Genomic DNA, 12,986 nt, shown 5'->3' with positions numbered 1-12,986 from the left:
ACACACACACGCACACAAATTTTGTTTGGCTTCCAGCTGATGGCAAAGATAGCTCAGTGTTATGTAAAATGTGAATCTTCTACAAAACGACCCCCTCCCACAAACAAACAAACAAACAAACAAACAAAAAAACAAAAAAACCCACTTCTATACTTCAGACATGTTACTCAGGTTACTGCCACTAATCCCTCCTTGATACAGTTGCCAGGAACAAGCAAAAAAAAAAAATCCTCTGAACCCACCCATACAATGCCCAGTTAAACCAGACTCAGCTGGGATATTCAAAGTTTCAGAGGCCTGAGCCGCAGCCACACTAATTAAACCATCTAGGGATAAATTCTTTTTTTCCCTTCTTCATTTTAACACTAACACTGAGGATTGAATCCAAAGGCATTCTACCTCTGAGCTGTACCCCCAGTCCTTCTTATTATTTTGAAACAGAGTCTCAATAGCTAAATTGCTGAGGCTGGCCTAGAAGCTGTAATCCTCATATGCACCACCACACCCAGCTTTGGGGATAAAATTTTTTAAAAGCTAATTTAAAATATGTTCCAAGTATTGTACAGAACATATTTATTCTAAAAGCTAAGACTTCTTTACTGTGCCTCTGAAGTTCAAAGCTAACCAGGCACCGGTGTCTACCACCCAGCAGCCCTGCACAGGGAGCCCCCAGGGGAAAGTGAGGAGGGAGGCAAGAAACTCCGCCAGGAGCAGGCGCCATCCCACCAACCACAACTCCCGGCCTCTGGAGGGCGTCTGCCCGCGGCTGCCTTTCAGGCTTAGAAGAGCATTTAAAAACATACACCAGCCGGGCATGGGGGCGCAGGCCTGTAACCCCAACGCATTGAGAGGCTGAGACAAGAGTATCACAGGTTTGCAGCCAGCCTCGCAACTTAGTGAGACCCTGCTTCAAAATTTTAAAAATAATAAAATAGGGCTGGGGTGTAGCTCAGAGGCAGAATGTCCCTGGGTTCAATCCCCAGCACCCAAACAAAACAAACACAAACAAACAAACAACCATTCATGATCTTCAAAAGCCAAGTTGACCAAGTTTTATAAGAAATGTATTTTGGCTGAAGAAAGTAAGCAAGTTGAACGTAACTTGAGGTGTGTTATGTGAAGTAGTCTGTCTCTGTCTCTGTCTCTGTCTCTCTCTTTTTCGTGGTACTGGGATGGAACCCAGGGACACTTTCTACCCCTGGGCTATACTCTCAGACCTATTTTTACATTTTTTTTTTTTTTTTTTTTTTTTTTTTGCGGGTCTGGGAACGGAACCCAGGGGCATTCAACCTCTGAGCTATACCCCCTGTCCTATTTTTCTTTATTTTGAAACCAGGTCTCACTGAGTTGCAGAGGGCCTCACTAAGTAGCTGAGGCTGTGTGCGAACCACGATCCTCTGGTCTCAGCCTCCCAAATGCTGGGATTACAAGTGTGCGCCACCACACCCGGCTCTTTACATTTTATTTGGAAACAGGGTCTCACTAGGTTGCTGAGAGCCTCACTAAGTAGCTGAGGCTGGCTTCGAACCTGTGCGATCCTCCTGTCTCAGGCTCCCAAGTGCTAGGATTACAAGCATGCACCACCACACCCGGCATTCAGTCTCTTTTAAAAGGCTTCTCTGCACTGGCTCAGGTCCAGAGGAGCCTTCTGGAGGCTGTGGCAACAGCGCCCCCTACAGGGAGGATCTGCAGGACAGCTCTCCCCATTTCTCTGCCCCTGGCAAAAATTCCTGGTGACTAACTCTGGCCTCCACAGTTCTTTGGAAATCCAGAGATTTCCAGATTCTCTGGAACCTGCACCAAATGCAGCTAATGAACATATACGATTTTATTCTAAAGTACTTGGCCCTGGGGCAAGCCCCCCAAGGCCAGGACCCTGACTTGGCGGCCCTGTGGGGTACCTTCCCAGTGATACCCAGACCAACACCACACGTGGCATTTTTTCCTCTAAACCCGGTCCTTCCTTGCTATTGGCAAATTCTCAGGAGAGCTGTTCTTTGGACCTTTTTTTCTCTGCCTGCATTTCCTAAAATCCTTGGGGGAACCTAGTATCCCCAGAGCAAAGCTTCCCAGAGACAGACCCTTCACTCAGTCTTCCTGGCATGGGTGGCTCCAGACCCTGAGCAGTGTCAACATTACCTCGTTATGTGCAGAATGAGACCAACCTCACATACATGAATAAGACAAAATACAAACAAACAAACAAAAACCAACCAACCAAAGCCGGCTGATTGGAATGGAGCAGGTGGGTCCCGGCCTCGTCATCAGGGAATGCTCAGGTTCCCTTCCCACCCCCACTGCCCACTGCCCACTGCCGCCCCTCTCCAGCATGCCCAAACCTTCCTTTCTTCTCTAGATGTGAAGAAAACAAGCAGCTTCAGGGGGAGAAATAAGACCACATGTGTTTACATAGACCTGGGCTGAGGAAACCAATCACAGCCGTGTAAAACTGGGAGAAACTGGAAAGCCCAAAGTACCATATCTACTCCCAGCTGCCCGGAACAAACGGTCACATTAAAAACCCAGCATGTAAATCCCACTACTGCCCTTTGGACGGACAAAGTTTTCCCGCCACTTTCCCAGCTGCGGCTCCCACCAGCACAGCCCCTGCCCCCTGGCTGGGAGGCTCCCGGCTGGAGGAAGAGGCCAGGTGTGGACGACAATCCACGGCCAGCCCCCAGGCTGCGTGTGCTGGGCTCCTCCCTGGAAACCATGTCTTTGGTTGTCCAATGGCGACACTTGCCTTATACACCTCCAGCCCCTGGCCTTCATTCTTTCCTTTTTATTCCTTCATTTAAATTCAAGTGAATGCTGCTTATATTCCATTGTCTTAAAAACATAACAAAACCAGGAAGGGGAGGCCGGGGCGTAGAGATGAGGAGGGCACGGTGAACTCTAAAACGCCCTGGGAAGGAGGGAGGCCCCCGATAGCTGCTCTGCGGCCCTGAGTTCTCGGACACTGGCCCGTTGCAGAGGGCTGGCTGCCTGTGAGGCGCCTCCGTCCCCCACGCCCCTTCCTCCTCTCAAGCCACAGCACCTCGGCCCGAAAGGTGGCCAGAGGCTGGCAGGGACGACGAAACTCCTGTAAAACCCACGATCTCGTTCCCACACCTGGGGAGAGGAGTGGGGGAAGAGAGCCCATCTGCTACTTCTAATCCTTATCTCCAGAGGTAGAATCGCTTCATCCAGTATCAGAAACAAAAGCTTCCAGTTCTTATTACAGTCACTCCTGCTGGCAGGCCCCGCCCCTCCCACTCCAGCACCCTCTGCCCCTTGCAAAGGGGCCACAGAGCACACTGGCACTGGCACGCCGGCTGAGCAGGCGCCGCCTGCGGCCGCACCCTGCGCATGCGCCTACGCAGAAGGTACATTTACAGCGTGAGCGTGGGGCGCTGCCCCGAGCCCGGGCCTCGGGCAGGGCCTGCCCTCGTTCCGTTCCGGGATCCTGAGGCCGCTCTGCAGCCAGCCAGGTCTCAGTGTTTGATCTCCAGGATGGAGGGGTTGTGGTCCAGGATGGCCAGGATAATCTTGTCCATGTACTGCCTGAGCCGGAAGTTGATCTCCTCCTGCTCCTTCAGGGCTTCCATCAGCTGAAAAGAATGGGAGAGGAGTCAAGAGAATGGAGAGCTGGGCCTGGCTGGAGGAGGCAGACCCCAGGGGTGCAGTGGGCCAGGGCCCAACGACAGAAGGGCTCAGGGACCCTGGCAAGGCACGCCCCCAGACCGACGCCGAGACCTGGAGGACGAGAGTCTAAGGCAATGTGATTGGCCTGTGGCGGGGCCTGGATGTGGGTGGTTTTAAAATAAATGTTGAGAACACTAGCCAAAGGCACTTTGACATTAACAGTCCCAGCGTGCCAGGTGCTTCCTCTGCCTGGAGTGGCCCTCTCAGCCAGGTCTTGTCCTTTTCCAGGCACCTCCCACCACCTTGTGTACAACAGGGGCAGTGGTGTGATGGCACCCCAGGAGCCCCTTGAGGACAAAAGTCCTTAGTCCTGAGTCCTAGGCAAAGGGCAAGGTGCAGTGATGTGGGGTCTTAGGGTCAGGTTAAAACGCAGCCAGGAGCCAGGCATGGTGGTGCACACCTGCGATCCCAGTACTTGAGAGGCTGAGACAGGAGGATCCCAGGTTGGAGGACAGCTCAGCAACATACTGAGACTTTCAGCTAGTGAGATCCTGTTTCTTTTTTTTCTTTCATTTTCTCTCTCTCTCTCTCTCTCTCTCTCTCTCTCTCTCTCTCTCTCTCTCTCTCTCTCTCTTTTTGCAGTACTGGCGATGGGACCCAGGGGCATTCTACTTCTGAGCTACACCCCAACCCTAATTTTTATTCTTTATTTTTTGAAACAGGGTCTCACGGAGTTGCAAAGGGCCTCACTACATAGCTGAGGCTGTCCACGAACCGCGATCCTCCTGTTTCAGCCTCCCAAATGTTGGGATTACAAGCATGCACCACCCTGCCTGGCGAGACCCTGTTTCTAAACAAAAAATAAAAAGGGTTAGAGGTGTAGCTCAGAAAGGTAGAATGCCTCTTCGGTTCAATCCCCAGTATGACAAAAGATAAAAAATGAAACACAGGCAGGCAGGCAAAGCTGCTCCCTCACCCTCTTGGCACAGGTAGGGGAATCACAGCGTAATTGGGGACTCCATGTGCTGAAATGACCAGTTACTTCAGCATCCACCCAGGAGAGCGCAGACTCACACTGCACTCTGTCCTAAACCTGTGCTCCTTCCAGCAGGAACCAGGGCCCGTCTACTCCCCTCAGCCACCTCCTGCAGGCTCTGCTCATCACTTGGGACCGTGCAGGCAGGACCCTCAGGACAGGCCCTGGCAGGGGGAAGGCAGTGGTGCAGGACCCATAGAGGAGGGGCCGGGCCTTGGCCCAGAGCAGAGGGACCAGCTACCTCATCTCGAGAGGCTGTGTCAATTTCCGCAGCCAGAGACTGGGCTTTGGTCTGAGTAGCGAAGAGGTTTTTTGCTTCATAGAGGCTGAGGCTCAGGATCTGTCCGTTCAGGTCGTCGTTCTGATCCCGCAGCTTATGATTCTCCTACAGAGAGAGAACGCAGGCCACGTCAACTCCAGGAAGGCTTCAGAGCCTGCTGGAACCCACTTCCCCACATCCACAGTCTCTCAAGGGCACCGGCACCTCCCTCGGTGTGCGTCACAGCCAGCTCAGGGTCCCTAGATGATGTGGCCCTTGCTGGGAGTTGGGGTGGCAGGGCTGGGTCCTGGTCCAGGGTCCTGGAGTCTCACAAGCTCAGGGAGTTGCATGGGACTTGCAGCCCTGCTCAGAGGAGCCATGTTTCTGGACAGGAGTAGGCTGGTCATCCCTTCTTCCCTGGGGCCCTGTTTGGGAGGAGCCCAGAGCTGCTCATCCTTGCAAGCCCAGCCTAGTCTGGGCTTTGGGTAGGCAAGAAGGCTTGTCTCCTGGGCTCCCCCTGCAGCCCGCTTCTGGCACTGTGCTTAACGGAAGCTGTTTCAGGGCACCCTTGCACTGGAGGAGAAATGACCCCATGGTTCACCAGCCCCATGCACCAGCTCATGCCTAAGGCTGGCACCTGAGAAGAGGAGCCCTTCCTGGATGTGAGAAGGGGCTGGAGCAGAGCCGAGGAACGAACTCAGAGGTGAGACCTGTGCCGCAGCCTCCTGCTCACAGGCTCAGCTAGGCTGGGACTTCACTGGACATCGCTCCCTTGCTAGGTGGGTGGGTGTGGGTGGGTGTGTTGCTGGGGACAGAACTCAGGACATTCTACTATATTTGGGATGTTTGGGGTATATCCCTTGTCCATTTATTTGTTTTAAAAGAGGGTCTCAATAGGTTGCTGAGCGTCTCACTAAGCTGCTGAGGTTGGTCTTGAACCTGCAGTCCTCCAGTCTCAGCCTGCTAAGTACTGGTATTACATGTGTGTGACACTGTGCCTGGCTCGTTACCCCTTCCTGATCCCTGCTTCTCCCCTAGACTGGCATCCAATGGAGGGAGCACCCACAGAAGCTAGGCCAGGACGGTAGTGACTCCTTATGACACGAGGGAAAGCTCAAGAACCACTGTGCACAGTTGGAGCCGCGTCGCTTGCCCAGAGCGCACGTCAGGTTGTCGAGAGGAACAGGTAGGAGGTGGGTGGCTCCTCGGGCTCCCTTGCCATGGCCTCTGCATGGGAAGCTGCCCGGCTGCCCTGGCCACCCCATCCTGCCGACAGCAGGGCCCACCTGCTTCAGCCGCTTGACCTCATGCTCCAGCTCCACCTCGCGGGCCCTGGCGTTGAACTCGCCCAGGCTGGACGACGAGCCGCGGACCCTGCCCGGCCGCTCGCAGTCCAGCTTGTACATCTGCAGGTGCTCCAGCTCCTTCCGCAGGTCCTCAATGAGCTGCAAGGGAGAGGGCTGGTTGGCGGGAGCAGGCACGTCGTGGGGGGTCTGGGCTCCAGCCCGGGACCCACCTCCTGTGTGGCCTCCCGCTCTTTCTGGAACTCCAGGCGGTTCTGCCTCAACTTGTCCATCATGCGCTTGTACAAGTCCATCTCGTCTTTGAGCCGCAGGCTGGTGTCCTCCAGCCGGTCCGACATGCGCTGCCGCTCCTGGAGCCAGGGACACCAGGTCAGGGAAGGAGAGATGCCCGAGAGGGACACACTGCGCCCTGGGGCCCTCCGTGCAGATCTGAATGGCTACCCCGCATGGCCAGCAACAGGCCCTCCAAGTCACGGCTTAAAGAAACAGCCAGGACCTCTACGTTCTAGAAGCAAAGCTGTAAAATCTCAGGTCTCTGAGGTCCTTCGATGGTGCCAGCTAGAGCCTGAGCAGAAGCCGTCCGCCCCAACAGACCTCACTGCTCTCCAAGACTGCAATTCCCACCATATAAGCAATACATACTATACATTACATATTCACTGTACAAAACTTACAAGTAAAAAAAATATTATTCACAATTATTTTGGCTTTTTGGCAGAGCAATTTTTTGAATTCCAGAAACTAAAGGCCTCCGATGGCCAACATTGCTGCTCTGTGGGTCTGGCTCCCGCCCCAGCCTGCTGCTCACCTCATCCAGCTTCTCTGTTTGTGACTTGAGCCGACTCACTGTTGTTCTAAGCTCAGAGTTTTCTTCCTCTAATTGTTGCACCCTGGGCAAAGGACATGGATGTTGACATCAGAAATCTGGAATGGAAATTTTCTCACAAGGAATGACAATCTGTAGCTATTCTCTGCTTCCTGGACAAGGAAAAATACCAGAAACCAACTAAGAGAGAAAGAAATATGCCAACTCACAATACAGGCTGAATATACCTAATCCAAAAACCTAAAATGCTCCAAAATCTGAAACTTTTTGAGTGTCGACATGATGCCACAAGTGAGAAATCTATCACTATGAAACTTTGCTTGAAGCATGTGTTACCTTTTTCATCCCTACAAAATACCTGACAACCACAACTTAGAGGAAGAAAGGTTTATTTGGAGCTTATGGTTTCAGAGTTCAGTCCATGATCAGCTGGCTCCTCGGCAGGAACCACTGTGGCTGGGGCAGGGCCTAGGGGTATGGTGGAGGAAGCAGTGCGCATGCATGTGTGTGTAAGTGAGTGTGTATGTGTGTGTGTGTGTGTGTGTGTGTGTGTGTGTGTGTGTGAGTGAAGGACAGATGCAGTCCCATGTCCCACCTCCGAACCTGAAAGCACTGTCAACACATGAGGTTTTAGGGAAATTTTTAAATCCAAACCACAACAATGTACAAATTAAAAATATTGTATTAATTACTTTCAAGCTATATGTATAAGCTGTATATGAAACATAAATTTCATGTTTAGACTTGAGTCCTATCCACTATCCCCACGCTCTCCCATTATGCACATATAAATTTTCCAGAATCTGGAAAACACCCTGTAATCTGAAACACTTCTGGTCCCAAACACTTCAGATAAAGTTTACTTCCCCAGGTGGCCTGAGCTGCCCAGCAGTAGAGACAAAACAATGAAGGCTGTGAACTATCACTCTTTATTTTTTTTTGGTAAAAGGAAACACTCATTCATGAAAAAAAGAAAGATTCTTTTTGCATGCATCCTTTGAAGCCCAAAACAACACAAGGGGATGTTTTCTGCTAGGTGGAGTGAGTGGTCCCGTGGCTGGCTGTGACGGGTTAGAATGTGCAATTCGAAGGCAATGACCACATTTGCCTTCCATTCTCTGCCCCGCTGAGTGCTCACCGCAGCTGCCTCTGATGGTAATAACATGTCAGGCTGCCCTCAGGTGATTCCATGAGAAGACAGCCCAGAACTCAGGCAGTATCCACCCTACTGTCACCTCCTGGAGAGGTGGCTTCCTGGCCTCCACTGTTGCCCTCTGGGCTCCCCAGAAGCCTCCAGGCAGGGCCAGAGAGGAATTCAGAGCCCCACAGAAAGTAGCCTCAAGCTGGCAGAGAAAGTGAGAAATGGAGACTGCTGGGTGACTCTCAAACACCATCCGCACACTGTGCATGAAGAGCGCCCCCTGGAGGCGGCCAGAGAGTGCCAGTGAGAAGCCAGTTCCCAGGAGGGCTGGCTTTCTCTTACTGCTCTGGCCGCTGCCCGCTCTGTCCTCTCCCACACCCCGTGTTCAACAGCAGGGTGAAATCAGTAACCCTTGAGGGGAGGCCAGCCCCCAGAAAAGATGCAAACTGCAGCTTCTGGAGTACAGGTCCAATATTTTTTTTGTGATACTGGGGATGGGACCCAGGGGCATTGTGCCTCTGAGCTACACCCTCAGCCCTATTTTTTATTCTTTATTTTGAAACAAGGTTTGAGTCATAAAAGGCCTAAGTAGCCGAGGCTGGCCATGAACCCAGATCCTCCTGTCTCAGCCTCCCAAATGATGGGATTACAAGTGTGCACCACCATGCCTGGCCAGGTCCAAAATTAAGACCACCCCCCCCCCCCAGCTGGGTTTGGTGGCACATGCCTGTAATTCCAGCCACTCAGGAGGCTGAGGCAGGAAGGCTGCAAATCTGAAGCCAGCTGGATAACTTAATGAGACTCTGTCTCAAAATAAAGATTAGTCGGGCATGGTGGCACACGCTTGTAATTCCAGCATTCAGGAGGCTGAGACCGGAGGATCGCGGTTCCCGGACAGTCTCAGCTACTTAGTGAGGCCCTCTGCAACTCAGTGAGAGCTGGTTTCAAAATAGAGAATGAAAAAATATGGCAGGGGGAGTAGCTCGGAGGTCGAATGCCCCTCGGTTCCATCCCCAGACCTGCAAAATAAATAAATAAATAAATAAATAAATAAATAAATAAAGATTTTAAAAGGGCTAGGGATGTAGCTCAGTGGTACAGTGCCCCTGAATTCAATCCCCAGAATCAATCAATCAGTCAATCAAATCCACCCTGGTGAGAAAGACGACTAAGCTGGCCTTGGGTACCAGGGAGTCGGGAAGTCTCACCACACCGCTGGGGCTGGCCACCCAGTTCCTGGGGGCCTGCGTGGCTCAGCAGGTGGGGAGGTGCCTGCCTGAGAGCCTTGCAGGGCCCAATTCCCAGACACCTCAGCAGCCTGCTACCCTGCCCAGGTGGCTCAGTGGCTCGGGAAGGATGCGCAGAGAGACAGACCCAATTCAAAGGCGTCCCAGGACAGCGTCTTTTCTGCCAGGGCCCAGGTGACCCCATCAACACTGCAGGCAGGGTGTACTGTGTGCCTGGGGAAGGGGATCTGGGAGGCATACAAGGAGCGAGTGACAGGTGGGTAATGACACAGGATATCCAAGGCTGTGGAGCTGAAGGGTGACCAACCCAGACTCCTGGGCCAGTGTCGCCCCTTGCCCTGCCTGCCTCAGGCTCCGACAATGAAGTCACAGGAAACCCTGTCCTGGTCCTTTCTTTCCCTTGGCCTCCTGAGCCCAGGCTCAGTCCATACAGTGGACTGAGGTCAAGGAGAATCTGACAGCAGAGGGAGCTCCAAGCCTGGACAGTACACCCTGACTGTCTCAGAGGAAACAACACAGATGTCAATTAATAAAAGAATAGGTTAAAAAAACCCAACAACAACCCTGCTGGGCTGGCGTGGTGGCGCACGCTTGTAATCCCAGCGTTTGAGAGCCTGACAGGAGGATCGCACAGGTTCGAAGCCAGCCTCAGCTACTTAATGAGGCTCTTCAGCAACCTAGTGAGACCCTGTTTCCAAATAAAATATAAAATAGGTCTGGGAGTATAGCCCGGAGGTAGAAAGCCTATGGGTTCCATCCCCAGCAAGCCAAAATAATAATAAATAATAGTAATAATAATAATAAATATAAAACAACAACAACAACAACAAAAAAAACCCAAGGTTCGTGGCCAGCCTCAGCTGCTTAGTGAGGCCCTATGCAAACGTTGAGACCCTGTTTCAAAATAAAGAATAAAAAATAGGGCTGGGGGTGTCACTCAAAGGTAGAATGCTCCTGGGTTCAATCCTTAGTAACACACACACACACACACACACACACACACACACACACACACGCAGCAGAATTGTGTCAAGTGTGGTGGTGAATACTTTTAATCCCAGTGTTTGGGGGGGGGGGCGTTGAGACAGGAGGATCAAAGGTTCAAAGCCAGTGTGTAGTAACTTAATAAAACTCTGTTTCAAAGTAAAAAGTAAAAAAAAATATATAGGGCTGGGGTACAGCTGAGAGGTTCAATCCCCAGTAAACAAAACACACACACACACACACACACACACACACACACACACACACGAGTTGCAATTCAGAGGTTCAATCCCCAGTAAATACACACACAGTAGGACTGTTAGAAGAGGAAGCTCAGCCTCTGGGCTGCACAGTGGGGGTCCCCTGCCGGCCGCGGAGGGCACGAGGGGCGCACCTGGTGCTGAGCAGCTCCAGCTCCGTGCTCTTCTCCCGCTCCAGCTTGCTGTAGGTCTCGCGGTGTCGCCGGGCCTCATCTTCCAGCGCCTGCTCAGCCATGGTTTCCTGATCCTTCACCATCTCCTCCAGCTCATGCACCCTGAGGAGGGGGCACAGCTCAGTCCAGGTAAGCCCGCAGGCCTGCTGCGCAGGGGACCCCAGAAGCTCACCGCGTCCCTGACATCCCCACTGAGGGGATGGTAGGGCATCTGCTCAGCCTAGTTGGTAAGTCAGTCTGGGGTGCATCTCACAGGCAACAACAACGGTCCCTCCACCAGGCTGACCTGGAGTGCATTAAAGGGTCCATCTTGGGTCCCAAAGGCAGAGGACCAGACACCGGGCCAGGGTAAGTCTGCCAAGTTCCCTACGTTTGGATGGAATGCGACGTCTGTTTGCTTTGTCCACAGTCACCATGGGGGAGCATTAAGCTCAGGGGCCTCAGCTCTCCTTGCTGTATACACCGAGAGACAGTGGCTCTCAACTCCCGTGTTAGACACGCTGGGGGCTGCAGCCTGCTGGGGGAAATATGTCAGCCACGAGTCAGGGTTAAGGTCCTCTGGCCCTCAAGCTAAAATGACGGGTTCCCTTCTCCAGCTCCTCTCGGGGCCTCGGCGACAGGGCAGCCTGCACCCCAGGCACGGTTCCTCTCACCTGTGCACCAGCTGCGTGTTCTCTTGCTTCAGCTTGCTCTTCAGGTCTCCGTTGGTCAGACTGTCGTTCTCCAGCTCTGTCACCTTTTTTTCTAGGAAGCTCACCTGCGGCAGGGGTAGGAGCAGAGTGGAGAAGACCTCTGAGGCTACAGGCCTGAGAACCTAGAAACTATAGCTCTTTTTGTGTGCGTGTGGTGCTGGGGATTGAACCCAGGGGCATTCTACCTTTGAGTTACACCTCCAGCTCTATTTTTTATTCTTTATTTTGAAGCAGGGTCTTACTAAGTAGCTGAAGCAATCTATGAACCTGGATCTTCCTGTCTCAGCCTCCCAAGTACTGGGGTACAAGTGTGCACCACCTGCCCAGCTGAAACTACAGTTCTTGACCAAGATCTCCAACTCACAGTGTACAAATAGAGCAGTCATGCTTGGTGAGGGTGGGGCCCATGCTCTATTCCCCCAACCGCCAGCTCCTGGGCAGGTACAGCAGCAGCCCAGGCACGCCCCACTGCTCCGGGAGCGTGCACTCATGACACCTCCTCCACCCACCCAGGGGCCCACCTTCTCTGTGATGTCATTGTCACAGGAATCGATGCTGTCCCGGAACAGGTCCTCGGTGCTGCCATTACTGCTGCTGAAGTTGCTGTTGTGCATGAGCTGCCTGCAAGTTGGATGAGGGCACGTGGCTCAGGGGTCCTCCAGAGCCAGGGTCTAGGCCCCCAAGGGCTCCAGAAAGCCCCATCAAAGACTGTCCTCCCTCAGCCAGGGGAGGAGAACATTTTCTGACCACCACACTCAACAGGTCATCTGCTCAGAGGGCAGCAGAGGGGCTGCCACAGCTAAAGACAATCTGTCCCTCTTTCCGGCACATCTAGCCAGTGGCTGCAGTGACCAGAGCTGGCCTATGAGGCCTTCCCCTTCCAGCTAGAAAACCTCCATGGAGGGGCCTGGCTCCACGTGCTGGGCACAGGGTCTGGGCCTCCTGAGGCTGCCTAGCAAGGCTCTCCCTCTACCAGGCTGGCTCCTGCAACACCTCTGGGGGGACTGGAGGTGGGTGAAGGAGGGACATCTATCACACTTCATAGGTACTGTGTTGAGGGGCAGGGCTGGAAACAGGTGGGTGCTTGCAGAGGTCACCCTTGGCAAAGACTGGCTGCCCCTTGTGACATCCTTTACCTGCTCTGTCAGGCAGCAGCCAGGGCCTTTGCACAGGCTGTCCCACCTAGCACCGGGCCACAGCCTGGCGCTGGCTGGCAGCTCTTGATGCCCTGGGCGTGGGAAGTCTGAGCAAAGCGACCTGCTCCGACGGGCACACGCATACTGCGCCTTGGCCGGCAGGGCCAGCTGCAGACTGCAGGGAAGGGCACCCGAGGTTTGGGTGTGACTCTCAGGCATGCCCACCGGCCACCGAGCTGAGGCTGCAGAGGGGCTGAAGATGCCGGCTGCTGCCAAGAGGGGACAAGGGTGGGTGTGACAGGGC

General features: G+C 53.3%; 1 protein-coding gene across 3 annotated transcripts in view; it reads right to left on the bottom strand.

The window, feature by feature from the left end:
• Positions 1 to 3,473: 3,473 nt before the first annotated feature.
• Positions 3,474 to 12,986, bottom strand: part of RAB11FIP4 (RAB11 family interacting protein 4) — a gene marked incomplete at both ends in the record, with an annotated part of 126,897 nt that continues 117,384 nt past the window's right edge. For all 3 annotated transcript variants that reach the window (XM_080712141.1, XM_080712142.1, XM_080712143.1), the window contains 8 exons: positions 3,474 to 3,590; positions 4,902 to 5,045; positions 6,206 to 6,364; positions 6,436 to 6,573; positions 7,032 to 7,113; positions 10,816 to 10,956; positions 11,508 to 11,611; positions 12,068 to 12,167. In XM_080712141.1, coding sequence (XP_080568267.1) covers positions 3,474 to 3,590; positions 4,902 to 5,045; positions 6,206 to 6,364; positions 6,436 to 6,573; positions 7,032 to 7,113; positions 10,816 to 10,956; positions 11,508 to 11,611; positions 12,068 to 12,167 — 985 coding nt within the window. The remainder of the gene's footprint in view (positions 3,591 to 4,901; positions 5,046 to 6,205; positions 6,365 to 6,435; positions 6,574 to 7,031; positions 7,114 to 10,815; positions 10,957 to 11,507; positions 11,612 to 12,067; positions 12,168 to 12,986) is intronic.

This window comes from Muscardinus avellanarius, assembly GCF_963383645.1.
Source record: "Muscardinus avellanarius genome assembly, chromosome: 16".
Taxonomy (NCBI): domain Eukaryota; kingdom Metazoa; phylum Chordata; class Mammalia; order Rodentia; family Gliridae; genus Muscardinus; species Muscardinus avellanarius.
The sequence above is the reverse complement of the archived record's forward strand: the minus strand, read 5'-3'. Positions and strand labels throughout refer to the sequence as shown.